Source organism: Nicotiana tomentosiformis, chromosome 6, assembly GCF_000390325.3.
Source record: "Nicotiana tomentosiformis chromosome 6, ASM39032v3, whole genome shotgun sequence".
In the NCBI taxonomy this organism is placed as follows: Eukaryota; Viridiplantae; Streptophyta; class Magnoliopsida; order Solanales; family Solanaceae; genus Nicotiana; species Nicotiana tomentosiformis.
Window position 1 is genome coordinate 55,366,473 of NC_090817.1, and position 25,717 is coordinate 55,392,189.

A 25,717-nucleotide genomic window follows, 5' to 3' on the forward strand; every position below is an offset into this window, starting at 1 on the left:
TTAAAGTGTCCTAGAATATCTCGGAGCCATGTCTAGTAGAGTCCTTCTTATCGGTGTGTTGTCGACCACATCTAAAATTAGGATGCTATAATACCTTTCTTTCAAGATTCTCGATCGTGCGATAAAGTTGATTGTAAGATTGTTCCTCCTTTAACTCATGCGTTGCTCTAATTTTCAGTACATGGCACCTAAGAAGAAGGCAAGAACTAGCCAAAGAGCCGATGTCACCCCAGGAGTGGCACTGAATTCTATATTTGATGATGCGGGTGAACACCCGAGGGGTGAGGATATCCCTCCAGTTACTACACTGCCTGATTCTACTACAACTGATCACACCGCACCTGTCCATACACCTACTGACGGTGCAACGGTCCCTCCAACTGATATTCCAGTTCCACCTCCAGCTCCAGCTTCCGATTCTGGTGTTTCTGATGGGGATCTTAGGGGAGCCATATAGATGTTGGCTCAGATAGTGGCCTCCCAGGCCCAGAGATCAAATGTTATACCTACTCCTTCCAGTCAGCCAGGGGATTCTGCTAGTTCCAAGGTGAACAGGTTTTTCCAGTTGGATCCTCCAGTGTTCACAGGTACTGATCTTGAGGAGGACAACAAGGACTTCATTGATGAGATGCACAAGACTCTCCGATTTATGTGCGCTACTGATATAGAGGGAGTGGAGTTAGCCTCCTACCGCCTTAAAGGGGTGGCCTATTCTTGGTTTGAAAAGTGGGAGGAGTCCCGTGAGGAGGGAAACCCTCCAACGAGATGGAGTGAATTCACTGATGCCTTTATAGATTATTTCTTGCCTGCCGAGACTAAGGCGGCCCATGCCGCCGAGTTTGAAAGACTGAACCAGGGCAGTATAAATGTGTGGGAGTACCATATGGAGTTCGCGCGCTTGTCCAAGTATGCGATTCACATGTTGCCTACTATGGAGGCTAGAGTGCGCCGGTTTGTACAGGGCCTTAGTCCCTTTGTAATTAATGAGGCCGCTACAGCTGCCTTGAATTCTGATATGAACGATGGGAAGATGGTGGCATTCGCTCAAGCCACAGAAACTCGCAAATTGAAGAATAGAATGAAGCGTTAGAGCAGCAGCAAAGCCTGGTCTGTGGGCAACTTTGGTGGTTCTTCTGGTGGTGGTGGTGGTAGGTCAGCATTCAAGGGAGGGTCATCAGGACCATCTCAAACATTTGCTCAGTCTTCAATGAGTGCACAGTCATCTGGACCCAGTCAGGGCAACAGGGGACCCCACCAGCAGGATTGACCCGGTGGAAGATTTCAACAGCAGCGGAGGCTCCCACGCCCAAAGTGTGGGAGGATGCACTTTGGGGCCTGCCTTATGGACCTACCTATATGCTATGGGTACGGTGTGATGGGTCACATCCAGAGGGATTGCCGCTCATCCCACCGGACCATAGGTAGAGGTACGGCATAGCCAACTAATTCTGCAGCTACTATATCCATAACACCTCCAGCTCGAGGCACCCCAGCACCCGCAGGGCATGGTGCAGCTAGGGGTGGTGCACAAAATTTGGGAGGAGTCCAATCCCATGATGTATATGCTATTATTGATCCTGGTTCCACTTTGTCATATGTCACTTCTTATGTTGCAATGGAATTTTGGATAGAACCGGAACAGCTTCATGAGTCGTTCTCTATATCTACTCCGGTTAGTGAGTCTATTTTGGCCGCGCGGGTTTATAGGGATTGTGTTGTCACGTTGCATGGTCGGGACACCATGGCAGATCTCATTGAATTGAGAATGGTCAATTTTGATGTAATAATAGGGATGGACTGGCTTTATTCTTGTTTTGCCAAGCTTGATTGCTGAACTAGGATTGTTAGGTTCGAATTTCCAAATGAGCCAGTTATTGAGTGGAAGGGTGATGATGTGGTGCCGAAGGGTAGGTTTATTTCTTACCTTAAGGCCACGAAGATGATTAACAAGGGGTATATCTACCATTTGGTCCGGGTAACAGACACCGATGTTGAGGCACCTACACTTGAGTCCGTGTTTGTTGTGAATGAATTTCCGGGAGTCTTTCCGGATGAACTCCCTGGAATTCCACCAGATATGGAGATTGATTTTGGGATTGATATGATGCCATACACGCAGCCTATATCTATTCTGCCCTACAGCATGGCACCAGCAGAATAGAAGGAGCTAAAGGAACAATTGAGAGATTTGCTAGAGAAGGGTTTCATCCGGCCAAGTGTGTCACCTTGGTGCACACCGGTCCTTTTTGTAAGGAAGAAAGATGGGTCACTAAGAATGTGTATTGACTATCGGCAGTTTAACAAGGTCACGATCAAGAATAAGTACCCACTGCCAAGGATAGATGACTTGTTTGACCAGTTGCAGGGTGCTAGGTACTTCTCAAAAATCGATTTAAGATCCGGATATCACCAATTGAAGATCAGGGAGCATGATATTTCGAAAACAGCTTTCAGAACCCGGTATGGGCACTTTGAATTTCTGGTAATGTCTTTTGGGCTAACAAATGCCCCGGCAGCTTTCATGGATCTTATGAATCGAGTTTTCAAGTCATTCCTCGACTCTTTTGGGATAGTTTTTATTGACGATATCCTTGTATATTCATGCAATCGAGAAGACCATGCCGATCATCTCAGGGTAGTTCTGCAAACCCTATATCAGCACCAGTTATATGCAAAGATTTCAAAGTGTAAATTTTGGCTTGAATCTATCACATTCTTGGGTCATGCCATCTCTAGTGATGGATTTAAGGTTGATCCTCAGAAAATTGCAGTTGTGAAGAATTGGCTGAGGCCTACAACTCCAACAGAAATTTGTAGTTTCTTAGGCTTAGCGGGGTATTATAGAAAGTTTGTGGAGGGGTTATCTACCCTTGCCTCTCCGTTGACTAAATTGACGCAGAAGGCAATTAAGTTCCAATGGTCATATGCTTGTGAAAGGAGTTTCCAGGAGTTGAAAGTAAGATTGACTAGGGCACCAGTGTTGACCTTACCAGAGGGTGCATATGGGTTGGTGGTATATTATGATGCTTTAAGAGTTGGGCTTGAGTGTTTATTAATGCAACATGGCAAGGTGATAGCTTATGCTTCTCTAGACAACTCAAGAATCATGAAAAGAACTATCCAACACATGATTTAGAACTTGCGGCGGTGGTATTTGCATTGAAAATTTAGCGTCATTATTTATATGGGGTCTATGTGGATATATTCACGGACCATAAGAGCCTGCAATATATTTTCAAGCAGAAGGAATTGAATCTGAGGCAGAGAAGATGGCTTGAGTTACTCAAGGACTACGACATTGATGTTCTATATCATCCGGGGAAGGCTAATGTTGTAGAGGATGCTCTTAGGCGGAAATCTATGGGTAGTTTGGCTCACTTGGAGGCATATCGAAGGTCATTGGCAAAGGAGGTTCATCAATTGGCTAGTTTGGGAGTTCGTCTTGCAGATTCTAGTGAGGGAGGAGTGATTGTGCAAAATAGGGATGAATCATCGCTTGTTGTGGAAGTCAAGGAAAAGCAATACAACGATCCATTGATAGCACAATTGAAAGAGGGGATTCATAAACATAAGACCATCGCTTTTTCTCTTGGCATGGGTGATGGTACACTAAGGTACCAAGGGCATCTATGTGTTCCAAATGTAGATGGTCTCCGGGAGAGAATCATGACTGAGGCTCACACTTCTAGGTATTTTGTGCACCCGGGCTCTACAAAAATGTATCATGATCTTAAGGAAGTCTATTGGTGGAATGATATGAAGAGGAATGTAGTGGATTTATTGGCGAGATGTCCAAGTTGTCAGCAAGTGAAGGTCGATTACCAAAGGCCTGGTGGGTTGGCACAAAACATAGAAATTCCAATGTGGAATTGGGAAATGATTAATATGGACTTTGTGGTAGGACTACCTCGCACACCTCGTAAGTTTGACTCGATTTGGGTAATTGTTGATCGACTCACAAAATCAGCACACTTCTTGCCGGTTAAGGCTACCGAGACAGCAGAACAATATGCTCAGTTGTATATCTAAGAAATAGTCAGGTTGCATGGCACTCCAGTTTCTATCATTTCTGATCGGGGGGAACAGTTCACGGCTAATATTTGGAGGAAATTTTAGCAAGGTTAGAGTACTTAGGTGAATCTTAGTACAGCCTTTCACCCGCAGACTGACGAGCAGGCGAGTGGACTATTCAGACGCTCGAGGATATGTTGCGCGCTTATGTTATAGACTTCAAAGGTAGTTAGGATGATCATTTTTCACTCATAAAATTTTCCAACAATAATAGTTATCATGCTAGTATTCAGATGGCACCGTTCGAGGCTTTATATGGTAGGAGATGTAGATCTCCATTGGGTGGTTCGAGATTGGGGAAGCAGAGTTGATAGGGCCAGACCTCGTGCATCAGGCTATGGAAAAAGTTAAGATCATTAAGGAGCAGTTGAAGACTGCTCATAGTCATCAGAAGTCCTATTCGGATGTTCGTCGTAGGGATTTGGAGTTCAAAGAAGATGATTGGGTATTCTTGAAGGTTCCCCATGAAAGGTCTAATGCGATTTGGTAAGAAAGGAAAATTGATTCCGAGGTATGTCGGACCGTACAGAATCATTCAGAGGATCGGTGAGATGGCGTACAAGCTTGAGCTACCACCTGAAATGTCATTAGTGCACTCGGTGTTTCATGTGTCTATGTTGAAGAAAGTAGTTGGAGACCCGACATTCATTGTTCCGGTTGAGACTATTGAGATTAATGAGGAATTGACTTATGAAGAAATTCCAGTTTCTATTATTAATCGGCAAGTCCGAAAGTTGAGAAATAAAGAAATTTCCTCCGTGAAAGTATTATGGCGAAACCAGCAGGTTGAATAGGCTACTTGGGAGGCCGAGGAAGAAATGAAGAAAAAGAATACTTATTTGCTTGAATCGCCATGTATTTATAAAGTTGTGTTCTATGAAAATGCTAAGAGTTACCTTCTATGAATTATGTATCATTTGTACAGTTGATATTAAGGGTGTTCCTTTTCTAGTAATATATTACTTATGAGGCCACAGTTGGTGTTGTTTTTATGTTATATTTGTTACATCTCGCATTTTCGTACGCTAAAGTTTCGTCATAAGTTAGTCGACGTAGACTCGAGGATGAGATTATTTTAGAGGTTATAAGAATTTATGCTATTCATAACAGGCGATAAGTAAGTGCCGTGAAGGTTAAAGGGTAAACGAATCAAAGAAAATGAGTTTCGTTGAAGGTTGTCAATTTGGGATAAAATATGGTCCGAGCTATAATACCTAGTATTTATGGACTGGTGCCATACAAGGTACCACATGACCATGATAGCAAGATATATAAAGTGTATTAAAAGTGAGTAGTACTTTAAGTAAGTTGAGATAATTCTTAATTATGTGGATAATTGGGTAATTATTGATTTGAGTGGGAGATTAGCTAATTAATTAAGATATTTGGATAGGCTTAATAAGCCTCCCAACGTGGCAGCCAATGAAGTCTTGATCAAAGCCCAACAAATGACTCTTAATTCATGTAGCAAGGTGGCATATTTAAGAGAGTTTTGTGGCTAAAATCACCACATAAGTGGGGCCCACACCCACTAAGCTTAAAACCTCTCTAAATCACTTAAGGGAGATGCTTATATCTCTACAATGTAAGGAAAGAAAGCTTCAGCAAACTCATTCAAGATTTTATGATAGCAACGTGATTTGCTACAACAAAATTCATACAATACTACTTAGCAACGTGAGATTTGTGATTCTAAGAGAGCACGGTACAATCTTTCTCAAGAATATCATACGGATTTTTCCCTAATCTGATCCACCATTACGTGTTTTTCGCAAAAGATGTGTGTTAGAGGGATTGTCAAGAGAATCGGCTCAGGTATGTTAAGGCTATCCCTTCTTTCTTTTTGGCATAATTCATACGATACAAACGAAACGAGCAAACGCACAGCTTTCATAAATGACTTTATTCATAGAAGTACTAGGGGTGCCTATGTTCATGATTTCCTGTGTGAATTATTATTATATCTTCAGTTCATGGATCTCGGAAAAATACGTATTTGATAAAGTTTATCCGAAAGGCATATTGATCTTATTACAGTCCGAGAAATCTTATTAACGTATTTCTTATGCATTATATTTATTTATACATGTACATTGACACATGACCAGATGACGTTATATACGCGTATATTATATGTGTCACGCCCCAACCTCAGGGAGCGCGACCGGCGCTCAACCGAGTGGACCCGGTCGAGCAAGCATGTTAGGCACTATCTACCCGACTCACCTATGATCCAGAGAAGGCATGCTCTCATTAGTTAGGCAGTAAAAAGTTCATACATATATACATTACTAAGTCGTTTCATTTTTTTACATCATTGTTACGTTTCAAAATACATACATCCTTATGACTGAGCGGAACAAGAGCCCAAAACACAATATGATCTGTTGACCTTTCTAACACTCATATACAACTCACATAGTGTCTACGGAGCCTCTAAAGATACAAAAGAGTGTAAAGAAGGTGCCGGAAACAAGGCCCCGGGTATACCTCAAAAAGTACAACAATATAAATAAAAGATATATTACATGACCCCGGAATGAAATGGGGCTCACCGAGTCCGCTGAGAAGAGGATGCAGCACCTATATGTGATCAACATTGTCTGCTATAGAACTACCTGCATCCATTTAAAGATGCAGCGCCCCCGGCAAAAGGGACGTTAGTACTGTCGAATAGTACTAGTATGAAAACTAAACACCATTTCAATAAAATGAATAGTAACACCAGGGAAACAGTCAAGAAGCAATATGAACTGTAAGTAACACTAAAACGTCAAGTGAAAGATCACTTAGATTTTCAAGTCAATTGCCACCAATATACCACAGTCCACAATACCACTGTGTTCTTACATGAAGTCCGATCTCAGCCCGATCGGCTAAGCCATCTCATTTGAGACATCAACCATATTCACTATTTCATTCACAATACCACAGTGTTATTACACGGAGTCCGATCTCGGCCCGATTGGCTAAGTCATCTCATTTGAGACATCAACCATGTTCACAATTTCACTCACAATACCACTGTGTTATTACGCGGAGTTCGATCTCGACTCGATCAGCTAAGCCATCTCATTCGAGACATCAACCATTTCAATCGATCATCTTACTTCATATTTCTTTCCCATCTTTTCAGCACATTGGCACAAGTGGCTTTAATTATAAAGTCGTTCTTGGCACTTGGCCTTATTTCATAATTCGAGTTCTTTTCCACAATCCAACATTATTATTATCATCAATAACAACACGGTTTTTATTCAAGACTCTTGATTTCACATGTGAGCAATTTAGAATGCAAGGCACATAAAGGCTTTTCACACAATTTGGCATAACAGTCTTTAATCGAATTTGACTTGAAGTCTAGGCATAGTAGCACATATTCTAAGTCTTGAACATTTCCTCAGATGACGAGATAACATGATGAAAGCATGGGAATACATATTACACATATATTTGGAAAGCAAGCACATTCGGGATAGCAATTTCTAGGGCGTTCAATTTGGGACTTACGTCGATTGCATGAATACCGTGGGATTCAATTCTAAGAAGAGGGGGTTTAGCCAACATAGCTCAATTGAGCCTCTTAAAACTCTAAGATGTTCCGGAATATTAGCAGCTTCAATCTATTTTAGCAATATAGCAAAATTAAATCCAAAATTAGGAAAACAATCATAATTCTAGCTCACTTGAGCATTCTATCAAACACTATGTGTGTATTAAAGTTATATGGCCCTTTTTATGAAATACTCCACCAATCCACACCCTATTCTTTTCTATCTTTAACTCGCAACCTCCCCGCATACCTTAGGAACACATGCATGCAAGGTAAGCACTCACATCCCCATGAATTACCTTGCTAATGGCCCATTCTAGTTACATTTTGAAATTAAGAGTTTGGGGTGACAGAATCTTACCTCTTAGGAAGAAGACCTAGGTGCCTCTCTTGATAATCTTCAAGGTTTTAAGTGAGAATTGAAGAGAAATTTATTGAAGATTACTTTCTCCCTCTAGGACCCTCTCTCTCACTCTAAAAATATCAGAAAATAAGTTCAAAATGGTCCAAGGTAGGTGTTTTAACAGAATAGGGTTGGGTTTAGAAACCCCAAAAATGAAGCTCTGGAACAGGTTCTACGGTCGCATATGCGACCGCATAATGGTTATGCGGTCTGCAAAATGACTGCGAAAAGTGGCCCTGGGAATTGGGCTGGCCTGCTTCACTCTGCGGCCGTTATGCGGCATGCAGACCTGTTCTGTGGTCGCATAATGAGCCGCAGAACCTCCCACCGCAAACGTTCAAGGACGATTATGCGGCCAAAGTACGGTCCGCGAAACAGTTATGCGGTCGCATAATTGGCCACGGAATTCACCTCAACATTGGCCAAAAAGGCTGCTTCACTCTGTGGTCTGCATAATGGTTCTACGATCGCAGAACGGGCCGTAGAAATGCCTAATTCTGCCCAACATTTTTCTTCAACTCCCCAGCGCACTGTTCAATCCAGAAAGTCTGAATCGCGGCGAGCTAGATTTCTACTACTATTAACCTCTACACTTACTTCGGCATCACGGAATTCGGGTTTTTAGGAAAAATTTTACGGGGCCTTACAATATGTATATGGGATATGGGGAAAGGTTACGGCGTTATATACGCACCACCACCTGATCAGCTGGTATATGTTGATGATTTTGCTTACAGTGGCCGAGATGATATGACGGGATGCCCTCAGAGGCTTGATGATATTATGTACACTTATATCTATGCATGATACAACATTTATATACACGTGCATGACATTATAAATGTTTCAGGATTCACAAAGTTATTTAGACTTACAGGTAGAATTCTTTACTCCATGTTTCATCTATGTCTTTATGTACTGATTTTCATGCCTTACATACTCAGTACATTATTTGTACTGACGCCCCTATTTCCTGAGGCATGCATTTCATGCCTGCAGGTGCAGGTAGACAGGCTAACGGTCCCCCTGCTTAGGATCCTTGATCGGCGAGAGTGGGTGTGCTCCATTTGATCTGGAGCTGCTTTGAGTTTTGGTACGATGTGTTTGTATACATATGGGTATGACGGGGCCCAGTACCGTCCTTTATACAGTTGTACACTCTATTAGAGGTCTGTAGATAGTTATGTACAATTGGTAGTATGTGGCTTTGTCGGCTTCCAGTCTTTGGATATGTAGTTGTCCATAGTAGCCTTGCCGGCTCGCCCTACCGTATTCCATATATATATATATATGTATATATGTCTTTTGGACATGTTTTTCCTCATGTATGTTATTCACGTAATTCAGCGGTTTATTGACAGATATTATCCATGATATTTCCTTAATTCATGTTTATATCTTAAATGCATGCTTAGGGGTGTTTGACAGGTAGGACTCAGGCACTCGCCATGGCCCATCGGTTTGGGTCGTGATAATATTGCGTTATCGGATCAAGTATATGTTGTTAGAATTGGTTTTTGGGATTCTCTGACAGGTGGATAGGCCTAGTTATAGGGGAGACTCTGGCGAAAGTTTTGAAAATTTAAGGAGTTAGCCAAATTTTGCAACTGTTGGTGTGTGTAAATTAACAGTTGGGCCACATTTGATGCTAATGTCAGATTTTAACCCTCATTCGAGGACGAATGATCCTAAGTGGGGGAGAATGTAAGGTCCCGTTAAATCTTTCAAGGTAATTTAAGGTTTTGTGGTGCTAATGAGTTAAAGGAAATTTTTGGCAGAAAAAGGCATTTCTATGGTCCATTATGCGGCCGCAGAATGGCCGCAGAGTGAGGCAAGACTGGGCAGGTTTGGGTGCCATTCTACGGTCGACTATGCGACTGCATAACTGTTCTATGGTTCATTATGCGACCGCAGAACAGGTCTGCAAGACCGCAAACCCATGCAGAGTTGCCCAGTTCCGGAGGTTCATTTCGCGGACCGTAGATGCATTATGCGATCGCATATGCGACCGCAGATCCTGTTCCGGAGCTTCATTTTTGGGTTTTTATAACCCGGCCCTACTTCGTTAAATAGTTGATATGTACCATCCTTTTGGTAAAAACCTGATATTTTGAGGGTTAGAGAGTGCCCTAGAGTGGGAGAGAGTTCTTCAACAATTTGTTCTTCAATTCTTTCTCGAATCTTGGAAGATTAACAAGGAAAACTCACTAGGTCTTCATCCTAGAGGTAAGATTCTACACCCTAACCCTTCATTTCGAAAGTTAACTAGAAATGGGTAATTAGTAAGATAATTCTTAGGTATGGGAGTTGGTTATTTTGCATGCATGTGTTATCAAAGGGTGTAGGAAGATTGTTGAGCTAAAAAGGTAAAGAATGGGTTGTGGGATGATGGAATCCTCCATAAAAGGACCTTGAAACCTTAATGCACACCTAGTGTTTGATAAAATGCTCAAATGAGCTAGAACCATGATCATCTTCCTAATTATGGTTCAATCTTGCTATGTTTCTAAATAGAATGAGGTTGCTAGAGTTTTCGAAACATTGTAGTAATTAAGGAAGCTCAAGCTAGGTATGTTGGCTAAACTCTTCTCTCAAGATTAAACCTCACATTATTCTTGTAAGGTTCAAGTTGTTCACCATGAATCGATTATTCCGAATAAGCTTTGTGACAAGAGATATATGTTATGTACGTGTTCCAAATGTTATTGTTGTATTATGTTATTATTGTGAGAACGTGTTCAAAGTATGGATTGCACATCTAAATTTTATAACTTCAAGTCGTGTTTCAAATGAAAACTATGACGCTAAATTGCGTAGAGATTGTGATTGAGATTACACCTCCACCGGCATACATTGGGGTGAGGCGGCAAGGCCGTTCTGTGTAGAGTTTTGGTATTGTGGAATACACCTCCACCCGCATACATTAGGGTGAGGCAGCAAGGCCGCTTTGTGTAGAGTTTTGGTTATTGTGTAATACACCTCCACCTGCATATATTGGAGTGAGGCGGCAAGGCCGCTTTGTGTAGAGTTTCTTGTATTGTGATTGCACCTCCACCCGCATACATTGGGGTGAAGAAGCAAAGCCGCTCTATGTAAAGGTAGTTGTAGAGAATTCCCAACTGGAAATTTATAAATGTTATTGGAAGTTCTTAACAAATCTGTTTGACTCTTATGGCTATCTAAGCCCTATGATTGTTACCACGATTCATCATATTCATGTTGTATTTTCAAGTTCTTAAATAGATGTTTTGGTTTTCATACTAGTACTATTCGACATGTACTAACGTCCCTGCATCTTTAATGGATGCAGGTGGTTCCACAGCAGGAGACATTGATCAGTGATAGCGGTACATCCTCTTTCCAGCTGATTTGGTGAGCCCCACTTCATTTCGGTGTCATGTATCTTTTGTTCCTTGTGTATTGTTTTTAAGGTATAGCCAGGGCCTTGTTGCCGGTACATCATTGTACTTTTTTATATCTATTAGAGGCTCTGTAGACATAGAGTGGGTTGTGTATTAGTGTGGGAAAGTTAAACTAAAGATGTCGTAATTGTATCTCATGCTTCCACTGTAAAAATTATGGTTGTGAAATGAATTATTTTGGAGACTTATTAATGAAGTTTATATCCTCCTTATTTATGGGTGAGTTGGGTAGAAAGAAATCCAGCAGGCTTGCTCGGCCGGGTTATCTCGGTTGAGCGCCGGTCGCGCTCCCCGAGTTCGGGGCGTGACACACACACGGGGCAAGTTCTAGACTAACAAGGGATGGCATAGAGTACAACCAAAATCTCACCTCACACAATGCACATGACTTACTCAGGACGGCTCAGACCCGACTCTCAAGTTAAAGCGACTAGCACAGTCATCATATAATCCGAACACTAGGAAGTAACAATAGATGAGCCCAAGCATCAAAATAAAGTCACATATATTCTCAAGGCATATAGTCACAAGAATCAAGAAGAAAGTACTTCGCACAAATGCTCCACCTCTAAGCCTCGATATAAACCATGTCAACAACATAGACACTCAAGTTCTTCCCATTCCATTATCGGTTTAAAAAGAAAAGAAAGAAAATCTTTTTTGTTTTTGTTTAGACTTTAAACCCTCAAGAAAACTGTCTAGAAAGTCCATCGTTGGGAAAAGTCCAAGACTTTTTTTCTTGAAAATTTTACCTACAAAAAAAACTACTACCCGATTCAAAGAGTCATCCCTTGCAAAAAAACCGTGGCCATAAGAAAAACCAAGAGGAATTATTTCTACCTAATTATTTTTTTATTTAAACACACATAAAACAGCACAACTAAAATACCATAGGAAAACACACAAATAGTCTCTTCACCCCACACTTAAAATTGTGCATTGTCCCCAATGCACACCCATAAATACAAGAGGATAAAAAAAATTCCCTGGTAGGCCAAAGGCCGAAGCATTAGCAGCTCATGGGATACTCAGACTTTCCCCATACTTAGTTCTTTGTGCGGGCACCTTACACTTAATTCTAACTATCTCGCTTGATTTTGCTTCCTTCAAATGGCTTTGCTTCCCGTGCTCTTAGAAAATAAAAAATGATACTACAAAAACAATACAATAAAAAAATTAAAAAATTAAAAAAAAAAAAGCAGTAAAGTCGGGTTGCCTCCCAACAAGAGCCTGATTTAATGTCGCGACATGACGTGAATCACTTTATGCCTCCACCTCGAGCTTATGAATTGAAGCCCAAATTTTGATTCAAATTTTCTACTATGCTCCAGGGGTGGTGGAACAAATCTAACAGGCCCAAGAAAATAATATAGTATTCTGCACTTCTTGGCCCTTAGATGAGGTGTGTACTCCTGACTTTCTGGCAAGAAGAATTCTAGATTGTATGCACCTTGTTCCTCATTCCTTGACCCCTCAATTGGCTCGGATGACTCTATTTCCATATCCTCATCCAAAAACAATGTGGGAAAATTCTTGGAGTGAGGACCAATGCGCTCAAATACATAAACTTCAGGACTGTCAACATCCTCAACAGCATTGACACTAGAGTCAACTAGATATGTATCTTCAATGTTCTTGGTGGACTCTAGTATCACTTCTACAATATCGGCATCCTCAAATTCTAGTTGGATAGATTATTGGTGTTCTACTTTGACCTCCTCCATTTGCACCTCAATTTCAGCATCTAATTTACGCTCTTTTTGGCTACTATCCATAATATTAGCTTGTTGAGCATTAAATGCTTCAACTAGTTGACTCACTTGAGCCTCCAAGTTGCGAATAGTAGCCTCTTGCCTTTGTATGTGTAGTTGTTTCTCATTATTTTATTCCACAAGGCACCTTAGCATATCCTTGATCTCTTTCAGGTCATCATCCCTAGGTTCTTTATTCCTATTAACTTCACAAGAAAAAGTAAAACTATCATAATAAGGGGTTGGGGGAGGATAAGAAATATAAGCACAACCATGAAAGTAACCATCTTGACCACCACACATATCACACATATTCCACATATAAGATTGAGTTGGTGCACAAAACTCGCTCTCGGAAATATTTTAATAATTCTGCCACTGGTGGTTTCCTTCACAATATATATAAGGATCAAAAATAGAATTATCAATACCTAAACTCCCATAATTCCAAGATGTCATGTTTCTTAAATCAAAAATAAAAACAAAAAAAAATTCAAACTTAAAACTATCAATATTTACAGCTACAACTACATCGTTAGTTCTCCGGCAACGGTGCCAAGATTTGATCACGCCCAACTCTAGTCCTAAAAAGGATAAGCGATCGCTGCAAATATAATTCAGTCTAAGAGTCCGGAGTATAATCCCACAGAGAACTAAGATTTCGCTATAACTGTTTACTATCACTAAGAAGACAAGCTCGAACAATTTCTAAGCTATAAAGATTAAGATTCTTATGTCTAACTAATTAACTAACAAATTAAAGTATTAAAACAACTAGGGATACTAAGGATTGGAGACAAGATTAAGGAGGCCTAGAGTTATGATTTTTCCAATTGTCGGAATCTTTTCCGCTACATCTCCTACAATTTCGCTTAAGTATTCTCTACTGATCATGAGCACTCGACTTATCGTAATTCTCTCTCGAGCAACTGCAATAATGTACTAGTCATATTCTCTCGAATTACGCTAGCTCGTACTTTTTTACCGCTCACCATGATCGCGTCAAAGTTTCGTTATCTCTAATCTCATTTTTAAACCACCCGTATTGATCTCTCATGTACCTTAGGAGTAATGTTGTTCAGCAACCACCTAAATATATATCCTTTCTCAAGCAACACATAATAAATAGGTATAGTCAATCAATGGTCATTCAATCAACTGAAATAAATACGTAGTTGCACAAGTAGATACATCCAAAGGTTAAATTATATTAAAACATAACAAGATTTTATCCTCCAAGAGGTTCCATCAAAACTCTAGATAATAAATTAGCTACTCATAATAGTATGTAAAACTACAATACTAAAAGTCATAACCAACAATGAAAAATAGGAAGGGAAAAAACTTGTAGTTGAATCTTTCTCCTTGCTCCTAGTGTGTTTTCGCCTCTTTAGGTATTGTCTAACCATAAAGTAGTGTCTCCCCCTTCAAAAGGACGTTTTATGATGTATTTACATCAATTAGGGTTTGTACGGGGCGGCCCTGAGCTCTCCTATTTCGGTCAGGAGAAGTTGAGTCGCGTGCTAGGGTTGGTGCAACGGGCGACCCCTAGCACGCTCCCAACTATTTATTTTTCTTCTTTGTTCTTTCGCGTGCCAACCTCCATACTGCACTATTTTTTTGTTTATTCCCTAGGCCATTTCGCGCCTACTTACATGCAATGCTCCAATTGTGGCACGCTCCCAACTCTTTCCTCTCAACTTCTTTTTGCATCAAATCATCTGATTTTTGCCAACTTCCATCCAAACTCATTCTTACACACAATAAACATGTAATGAGCATATTTTATGTTTATAAACATGTAATATCACACAACTCACATACAAAATGATACGAAGCTATACCCAAAATCATGCATTTTTCATCATTTATCACTAATCTTCAGTGTACGCTATATCCTCATTTAGTAAGTTGTAAATATTTCATTGTTTTATGCCTTGTTTTAAGTGCAAAATACTTGAAAAACTCTTCCAAACACGTTCTGTAATTAGCATGTTGGACCCGTGCTCAACACTGGCAACCCCTTCCTTGTTTTATAATAAACTCGTGTATCATTTCACGTTGTGATTTTTTTATTTTCCTATAAACTGCGAGTCTATTTATGAAAAAAGTGGTATTCATGTCTTTTAGTGAGATTTTTAATAATATGTGAATAATTTAATATGACATTTAAGGACTTCTGTGTGGTATAATTTTTCCTTTGTTGAGTTAGTTAAATACATCAACATTCATTTTCAGGATTTATTTTTTTATAACTCAAATATATTTTTTGTGTTCCCTGTGTATCAATTTTGTATTTTTTTAGTTTGTCCCAAAAGAATGACATATTTTTATATTTATAAATAATTTAACTTTAAAAATATATATTTTACCCTAAATGAGATCATTTATAGGAACACAAATATATGTGGATTGTGTTATACCATAAGTTCAAAAAAAGTTCTTTCTTTCTTAAACTTCGTGCTCAATCAAATAAAACCACATAAAATTGGATGAAAGCAGTAATATTTTATGTAGTTCTTAAAAAAATTATGAATACGTACGTGACGTGCGTGATCAGAAACTAGTATTATACATAAGTATGTAATTTGGCTTGATGGTTCTAATAGAAACATCCTTACTTGGTGGATCAGTAATTTCTAAGCATTCAAAAACCGTTTCAATAAGTTTTCACAACTTTCTACTCTCATCGTAGGGTTTAATACAATTGCAATTAAGAAAATAGGGGGAATAAAGAAAAAATATTTTCTAAATATTTCAATCACGACATAATAACTTTTTTGTAATTTTTTTATATGCAAATGTCATAGATATAAGAGCATATAAAATAAAATAGATGAAATAGTAGGATAATACACATCGGAAAATTCTATAGTAGCTAGAAATTATTTTTCTAAAAATATAATAAGATTGTAAAGAGATTCTCAATCGTCATCTACAATCTAATCATTAGGATTATCATTACGGGTATTAAAAATTAATTGTAAAGGCCTTCTATATTTGTAAACAACTATTAATTATTCATACAAAGAATTTTACCTAGTTTTGACATCCGGAGGAATTTTCCTATAAGGGATGTTATAATCATGATACCTTTGCTTAAATTCTTTACGTCTTTCTAGTTTTGGAAATTTAAAAATATAATTGATAGCAAGTTAAATTTTATCAAGAGTAGTGGTAAATAATTCTAGGCCATCTTTTACAACAAAGTTATAAATATGACACACACATCTAATATGCAAAATATCAGGAAAATATGAAATCTATTTTGTTTTTAAAAATCCAATAGCACTAATATTACTATAAGCATTATCTAAAGAAATAATAATAAATTTATCACTAATTACAAAATAATCAGCAATTTCAAAATAATCGGCAATTTCAAAAATATTTTTGAAAATAAATACTCAGATGTGTCTTTTATCAATGTATCTATACACTAAAATACGCTTTGCATTGCCAATTTCTATCTATCCAATGACATATAATACTTAAGTAGTCATGCCCATTAGTCTAAAACCTATGTCTGAAGTGATAGCAACTTTATAATTCAAGTGATAAAATAATAATGCAAATATTGTTAATATTACAACAACAAAAATAACAAATACAGTAGTTTCTTACAAGTGGAGTTTGGGGAGGATAAGATGTACGCAGCCTTAACCCTACCCCTGGAAGGGCAGAGAAATTGTTTCTGATAGACCCTCGGCTAGAGAACGACTGGAAAAAAAAGGTAATTGCAACAAGTAGGAATAACAGCAAGATGAAATAAGACCAAACCCAAGAATACAGTCAAACTCTAGGTAATACATCATACTAACACTAATGCTAGCGAACTGAGTAAGACAAAGAGAAACGCTCGACTACCTACGAACCTTCTACCCTAATTTTTGACCTCCACGCCCTCCTGTCTAGGGCCATGTCCTCGGTCAAAATAATATTAATATTAATTAGCAAAATTAAAAACATCAATTCTAACAGTTGATCTAGAAATTCATGTATAAAGAAAATTGCACTGATCTTGTATGTAATGAACAAAACCCAGAGAGGAAGGAAAACTAAAAGGTAACCCTTCAACAACCATTGATATTGCTAAAGTTTCTCTATCTTTCTTTTTGTCATATACTAAAAGTCCTCCCGTCCTAGGGTTAATTTATGGTTGTGTATGTGATCCCTATCCCGATTCAATAGGAACATTTCCCAGTCCCTTGCCTTGGGCCGCGCTGAATGCCAAGTCATTTTGTTTGTGACTTTTTTCAAAATATCTAACTAAATCTTTGTCCGCATTGACTTTTTTAGTTTTAAAAGAAAATAGTTGTTTACATTCTTTATAAACAGATTCTTGATTTTGTTTATCCTTAGTAAAATAGTTTCATTGTAGTGATGTTGATTTTCTTCTATTAGGGGCTCTACTTCTAGTGGGAGGTATAAAAGGAGGTCCAGACGAGATTAAGTGTGAGTTGGAGCTGTTGTTAGATTTAGGGTGCATAATTTGGTAAATACCGAATTACCATACTGAAATTGAAAATTTTGGTATTTGGTATTCGATATTTTGGTATTCGATATGGTACTTGGTTTAAGTTTTAAAAAAAATAGTATTAGGTATGGTATTTGGTATTTTAAAATAAAATACCGAAATCGTGCCGAAATATATATTATATTACACAATACACATATTGTTAATTATAACATAAATATAAAAAAATCTAAAATTTTACTTTCCTTTATTCTTTAAGTTCATAAATTAACTCTAAACAAGCAACAAGACATTTCTAATAATCAAATTTATTCCTTTATGTACAATTTTCTCTCTCTCGGTTGATATTTGCTAGTTTTGGACAAAACTTTTGTCAATAAATATTTTTAGTTTTATACTTTTGAGTACTTTAATTAAGAATATTAAAGTCTATGACTCTTGAACTAGTTAGTATTCAAACCGAATAAACCGAAGTTACCGAACCGAATAAACCGAAACCGAAAGGAGAAAAACCGAACCATACTAAATTTAATTAGGTGCGGTATTGGTATAGCATTTTAAGAAAACGAATACCCAAAATACCGAACCAAAATATCTAAATGTCGTACCGACCGACAAACACCCCTAGTTAGATTTGTTCCTGTGGGTGTGCCATCATCTAAACTTTCTTTCTTATATTCACCAAATTGTGCAGCCATGAGTTCGTCATCTAGTGATCACTCATTAGGATTAACACTAAAATAATCAGTTTCATCTACGTGAATTGTTTATCCGTAAAATGGTACAGTTGAATTTGTTCATGATTTCTAGACAAGTGAATTAATTTGATCCAAAAAGTAACGAAATAACTGATGAAATATAAAATACTTAGCCTTAGAATGTAAATGAAATGACAAAACTGACGAGTCCGGGAATAGAGTTTTCGGGCACAACAATGATGAGATCAAAAGGCGAGAAAGCAAAATGGTATTAAAATTTTGTATAGAATGTAGTATAAGTTAGCCAAAAAATTTGTATCCTTACAATGATCAAAAAGGCACGCGAGCTTGAGTTAGCCGTTAAGACTGGCTTTCCATCGAGGTCCGATATATTGGGCCCATCTGGTTCTGATTCCGAATTTTCGGGAACTGAAAAAGAATCGGAGGGTGACGATGTTGAAGATCAGACTGGGAAAAATCTCGAGCCATCGGTGCAACCGTCTACCACTCCCGGGGGCATGGACACTTCTCTTTCTCCTGGGCTCGAAGGCACTGCAATTTAGCTTTACTTATCTTTTTCCGTTTTGTATTTCTTTTGGCACGTTCTTGTAAATGAAGACATATGTTTTGCTCAAATGTTTTGTTTGAGTCTTACTTTTGCTTGAATATCCATACAAGTTTTTTAACCCTTATATTCTTTTAAGGATTCTGCGCATGTGTTTTTGTTCACATTTTTTTGTATGTGGTCTCGGATGCATTTTCTTCGATGCACTTTATTTCCGAGAACTATCCCTTTTACGTGAGGGTTTTAATAAGTATTTGCGCAAGTTTGCTTTTTACGTCCTTTTCATATGTGGCTTCGGGTGTATTTTTCCCCTATAGCATTTTTGATTCCGGGCATAAATTCTTTCAGAACCAACCATTTAACGTGAGGATTTTTATAAGAGAGGGCCCTCTTATGTTTACGGTGCTCTTGAAGAGGACGTCTCTTGTTCATTACGGCACTAACATTTGAAGTACTTGTTTAACTTTCAAATGACAAGGTTATCTCATTGTTCAGACAAGAAACAAGATAAAAGTAAAAGGATTTCATTTTATTCCTTCAATTTTCACAGATTACATAAGTATTTTGTTATGCAGAAAAGAAATTGCCATGACTTGCGGCTATCTTGTACAGCTTGTTTCTATGGGGCTGGCTGCGCAGTCTCCGGTCCCGGTGATGTATTTTGTTCCCTAATTTTTATTCCCCGGTTGACGTGGCATTTAGTGTTGTCGTATCCTCATATCATCCCCCCCCCCCCAGTGTTCGAATGCGAAGAATGCGAATTGGAATACTGGAAGTCTTGTATCTTCAAAGGAAATCCATGATATCGAGCGAAAGAATACCTAACAGTCCTCTAGTGATTTGTGCTCGTGAACGGTCGGGTAACCTCTGTTCGGTAGAAAACTTAACTTCCCGGTGGAAATTTGCTATCGACCCAAAGATTACCTAATCGCCCCCGAGTGAAGCCTTGGCATCAGAGATCTTATTGATATTGTCTTTGTAGTATGCTTTCTATCGCTGCCTCATTAAAAACCTTGCCAGAAAAACCCAATTGGGACAAAAACTGAACGAAGGAAAAAAGAGTGCAGTACATACTTTTCACTTGGGTAATGTTTATCAGCAATAATATCTTTTGAGGTATTCCACATTCTAGTTGCTAGGTAACTTGTCTCTGTTCTGGTTTTCCAGCTCGTATGAGCCTTTTCCAATGACAGCTGAAATCTGATAGAGACCTCCCAACGTTGGACCCAACTTCCCCACGTTAAGCTCCCGAGTATTTTGAGTTACTTTCCTCAGAACTAAATCTCCCACTTTGAAATAACGGAAATTAGCTCTTCGATTATAATATCGCTCCATTCTCTGCTTTTGTGCCACCATTCTTACATGTGCCAAATCCCTGCATTCCTTGAGCAGCTCCAAGTTGATTAACATTGCTTCAATGTTCGATTCTTCGTCCGCCTGGAAATACCTTAAGGTTGGTTCCCCTACTTCCACCGGTATCAATGCTTTTGCGCCGTACACAGGGGGAAAAAGGGGTTTCTCATGTGCTTGACTTGGCCGTTATTCGGTAGGCCCATAAAACCCCAGGTAATTCTTCGGGCCAATTGCCTTTTGTTGCTTCCAATCTTTTCTTGAGATTTTGAATAATCACTTTGTTTGTTGACTCCGCTTGACCATTTGCGCTTGGATGATAAGGTGAAGAGGTGATCCTCTTTATCTTCAAATCTTCAAGGAACTTTGTAACTTTTGCACCGATAAACTGCGGCTCGTTGTCGCATGCAATCTCTTTTGGTATTCCAAACCTGCAAATTATATTTTCCCACAAGAAGTCGACTGCTTCGCGTTCTCCGATCTTCTGATAAGGACCTGCTTCCACCCATTTAGAAAAATAGTCAGTCAAAATTAAAAGAAACCTTACCTTTTCAGGAGCCGGTGGTAGCGGTCCGACGATGTCCATTCCCCATTTCATGAACGGCCAAGGGGACAGAACCGAATGTAGGGGTTCTGCCGGTTGATGTACTAGTGGTGCGTAGCGTTGGCAATTATCACATTTTCGTACGAAGTCTTTAGCATCTTGTCCCATACGGGGCCATTAATATCCGCCCCGAACTAATTTCAGCACCAAAGAATCTGCACCCGAGTGGTTGCCGCATATCCCTTCATGGACTTCTCTCATGACATAGTTAGCTTCTGATGCTCCTAAGCACCGGGCCAATGGGCCTTGAAAGGATTTTCTGTACAATTGGCCTTTCTTGAAGCTATATCATGTAGCTTTGGCGCGTAACGCTCTTGATGCTTTGGGGTCTTCGGGCAACTTTCCATGCTCGAGATAATCGATTATTTCGTTTCTCCAGTCCCAAACCAAACTAGTAGAATTCACCTCATACTAACCATCTGTGTCCAAGATTGAGTTCATTAGTTCTACTATCATCCCTGATTCTGATCCCTGGATTTCTGTCGATGAGCCCAAATTTGCTAATGCATCTGCTTCCGCGTTATCTTCCCTCGGGACATGAGTAACCACTCCCGGAATTATGCCAATAAAGCCTGAACCTTTACCACTATTGTTGCATACGTTCCTTTTTGGTGTCAAAAATTCTGTAAACCTGATTTACCACCAACTGCAAATCACATTTGATTTCGATGACTTTGGAGTCAAGCCCCCGGGCCAATTCGAGCCCTGCAATTAAAGCTTCGTACTCTACTTCATTGTTAGTTAAAGGAATCATTCTGATGGCTTGCCTTAAGGTTTCCCCCGAAGGCGTGATCAAGACTATTTCGAGCCCGGACCCTTTTACATTTGAAGCTCCATCCGTAAATAAGGTCCAAACTCCCGATGTCGATTCTGACACCATTATTACCTCCTTGGCTGCCAGAGGCAATAGTCCCGGGCTAAAATCGGCAACAAAGTCATCCAAGACTTGTGACTTAATTGCAGTCCTCAGTTTATACTCTATATCGAACTCGCTCATTTTGATGTATCATTTGGTAAATCTACCCGAGAGCTAGGGTTTATGGAGGATATTCCTCAAAGGAAAAGTAGTCACCATAACTATCGGGTGGCATTGGAAGTAGAGCCTCAGCTTTCGAGCAATGACTACAAGAGCTAAGGCCAGCTTTTCCAAATGTGGGAAGCGAGTTTCTGCTCCCGTTAAAATTTTGCTAACGTAATAAGTGGGAAATTGTGTACCTTCATCCTTTCGGACTAAAAATGCACTTACTGGAACTTCTAAAACCGCGAGGTAGACTAGCAATGTTTCACCTTCTTTTGGTTTTGAGAGCAACGGGGGGCTTGACAAATATTTCTTCAACTCCTTCAAGGCATGCTGAAACTCTGGTGTCCATTCGAAATTGTTTTTCTTTTTGAGTAGTACGAAGAAGCGATGACATTTTTCCGATAATCGGGAAATGAACCTGCTCAAAGTTGCCAATCTCCCTGTGAGCCTCTAGACTTCCTTTACGTTAGACAATTGATCTGGGATGTCCTCTATGGCCTTGATTTTGTTGGGATTTACCTCAATTCCCCTTTGTGAGACTAGGAATCCTAAGAACTTACCCGAACTGACCCTGAACGCACACTTCTCGGGGTTAAGTTTCATATTATGCTCCCTCAGGATGTCAAATGTTTCTTGCAAATGCTTCAGGTGGTCACCTGCATTCAAAAACTTAACGAGCATATCGTCTATATATACTTCCATAGACTTTCCTATTTGTTTTTCGAACATCTTATTCACGAGCCGTTGATAAGTGGCTCCAGCATTTTTTAAACCCGAATGACATTACATTGTAACAATATGTACCAAAATTCATTATAAACAAAGTCTTTTCCTGGTCTTCTAGGTTCATCTTGATTTGATTGTACCCAGAATAAGCATCGAGAAAACTCATTAACTCGTGCCCGGCTGTGGCATCAATGATTTGAACGATATTTGGCAATGGGATTGAGTCTTTCGGGCACACCTAATTAAGATCCTTATAATCTATGCACATGCAAAATTTATTATATTTCTTAGGAACTACTACTACATTGGCTAGCCAGTCCGGATATCTTACCTCTCGGATTGAACCAATCTTAAGTAAACGGGTTACCTCTTCTTTGACGAATTTATTCCTTGCTTCAGCAATAGGGTGCTTCTTTTGCCTTACCGGAGGTATGTTGGGATCCAAGCTTAACTTGTGCACGGCTATCTCCATCGGGATTCCTGTCATATCCTCGTGCGACCATGCAAAACAATCAGCGTTAATTTAAGGAATTCAATAAGAGTAGACCTGAGCTCCGGATGCAGTCCTGTTCCCAAATGGAATTTTCTTTCTAGAAATTCTTCGAACAACGCAACTTGCTCTAGTTCTTTTGCCGTGGACTTCGTCGCATCCGTCTCTTCTGGTACTTGAAAATACCTTGGTACCTGATATTGTTCCGACTTTTCTGCCTCCGGGGTAACTTCCTTTGGTTCGGGGGCAGGTGCCGGTTCCAGTAATTGCTATGCCGCACGTTCCTTTCCTTTGCTACTGGAGACCGAAATTGCATTCATTTTTCTTGCTGCCGGTTGATCACCCCTTATCTGTTTGATCCCCTCGGATGTCGGAAACTTTAACAATTGGTAATATGTTGAAGGCACAACTTTCATCTCGCGCAGCCATGGTCTTCCCAAGATGATATTATACCCTATGTCTCTATCTACCACTTCAAAGAGTGTTGTCTTCATTACTCCCTCAACGTCCGTGAGCAGCAAAATTTCTCCCCGGGTTGTCACGCTTGCAAGGTTGAATCCAGCGAGGAATTTCGTTGCCAGGATAATGCTTTCGGTGAGTTTAGCTTACTCCAGTACTCTCCATTGTATGATATTAGCTGAACTTCCTAGATCCACTAAAACACGTTTAATTTTAAAATCTAACACATTTAAAGAAATTACCAGTGCGTCATTGTGCGGTAGCAACATCCGTCTGCATCATCATCCGTAAATGTAATATCGTCTTCCCGAAGCCTTTTACTATGAGTTATCGATACTTTTGTCTTCTTTGTTGCCGAAAAGGTGATCCCATTAATCTCATTCCCTCCGAAGATCATGTTGATCGTTTGGCATAGGGGTTCTTCTCCTGCTTTCGAGGGTTCCGCGTCGCCCATGTTCCGACCATAATTGTTTTTAACTCGATCATTCAAGAATTCTCTGAGGTGACCATTCTTTAACAGTGTTTCCACTTCTTCCCGGAGGTGTCGGCAGTCCCCAGTCTGGTGGACGTTAGTGCCATGGTATTCACACCATAAATTGGGATCCCCCTGGCTGGGATCAGATCTCATAGGTCTCGGGAATCATGCCTCTTTGATATTTCTCATGGCTGACACCAACTCCACTACACCGACGTTGAAGTTATACTCTGATAACTTTGAGTAAGAAGAATCTCGTGACCCCGGGATTTCTTTATCCTGCAGCGATGTCACGCCCCGAACTCAGGGAGCGCGACTGGCGCTCAACCAAGTAAACCCAATCGAGCAAGTCTAATTTTTCATTAACCTCTCATCATTACTCATGCATGATTTACCATAACATAATTAGATCTTGACTTTCATATTGAATACATTTGGCTCAATGGCCCATAAATTCTTTCTCATGATGGTTACACAGCTTTATAAATAGCTGTAAATAGTATGAACATAAATACATGACAAAAGTCAAATCTTTAATTTCATGACCCACAGTGTACATGGAGCTTCTATGACAATAGATACCTAAATACATAAAATGAACTAGACCCAAACACCCACTAAAACTGTAGCGGGCTCACCATAAGCTAAGTAGTGAAGAAGATCCCTATCAAAGATCCACATCATCATGTAGAAGTATACATGTATCCATTAAAAGATGCAGAGCCCCCGGCAAAAGGGAAGTGAGTACATGTGGAATAGTACTCGTATGTAAGGCAGTCAAAACAACATATAAAAATACGGTAACTCAAATAAGAGGCAAATAAAATACATCAAGAAACTACGAAATATCCCATAGAATCACATTTCAAATCTTGTTATACTTGCATCATTCTAAACTTCTTTTAGGATCAACTGAGCCATATGAACTATACGTGAATACATTATATAACGTAATTGTAACAACATGTACAAACAAGGCCAATGAAAGTGGCACCTTCCTCTCTTATTTTACACATATACATTTCATAGACCGTCTTTAGTGTTCACATATCATATTATACACCTATGCGTCTCATAGACCGTTCACAGTGTTTAATTACACAATACAAATACACCTATTCAAGGGCTTGGAATACAACATGAATATGATGAATCATGGAAACAATAAAAGGGCTTAGATAGCCATCAACGTCGAGCCAATTTACTAAGAGCTTTCACTAATCATTTATAGATATTAAGTCGGGGATCCTCTATAACCACCTTTACACAAAGCGGTCTTGCCGCCTCACCCAAACATATGCGGGTGGAGGTGTATCACGATACCACAATCTTTACACAAAGAGGCCCTACCGCCTCACCCCAATATATGCGAGTGTAGGTGTATCACAATACCACAATCCCAACACAAAGCGGCCCTACCGCCTCACCCCAATATATGCGAGTGTAGGTGTATCACAATACCACAATCCCAACACAAAGCGGCCCTACCGCCTCACCCCAATATATGCAGGTGGAGGTGTGTCACAATACCACAATCCCAACACAGAGCGGCCCTACCTCCTCACCCCAATATATGCGGGTGGAGGTGTATCACAATACCACAATCCCTACACAAAGCGGCCCTACCGCCTCACCCCAATATATGCGGGTGG

At 39.6% G+C, this 25,717-nt stretch overlaps 1 protein-coding gene across 1 annotated transcript; it reads left to right on the forward strand.

Annotated features, from left to right (window-relative positions):
• The first annotated feature begins 457 nt into the window (after positions 1 to 457).
• Positions 458 to 19,612, forward strand: LOC138894021 (uncharacterized). Its single transcript, XM_070178694.1, has 2 exons — positions 458 to 951; positions 19,516 to 19,612. The coding sequence occupies exons 1-2, from the start codon at positions 458 to 460 to the stop codon at positions 19,610 to 19,612; spliced, it is 591 nt and encodes a 196-aa protein (XP_070034795.1).
• The last annotated feature ends 6,105 nt before the right edge of the window (positions 19,613 to 25,717 follow it).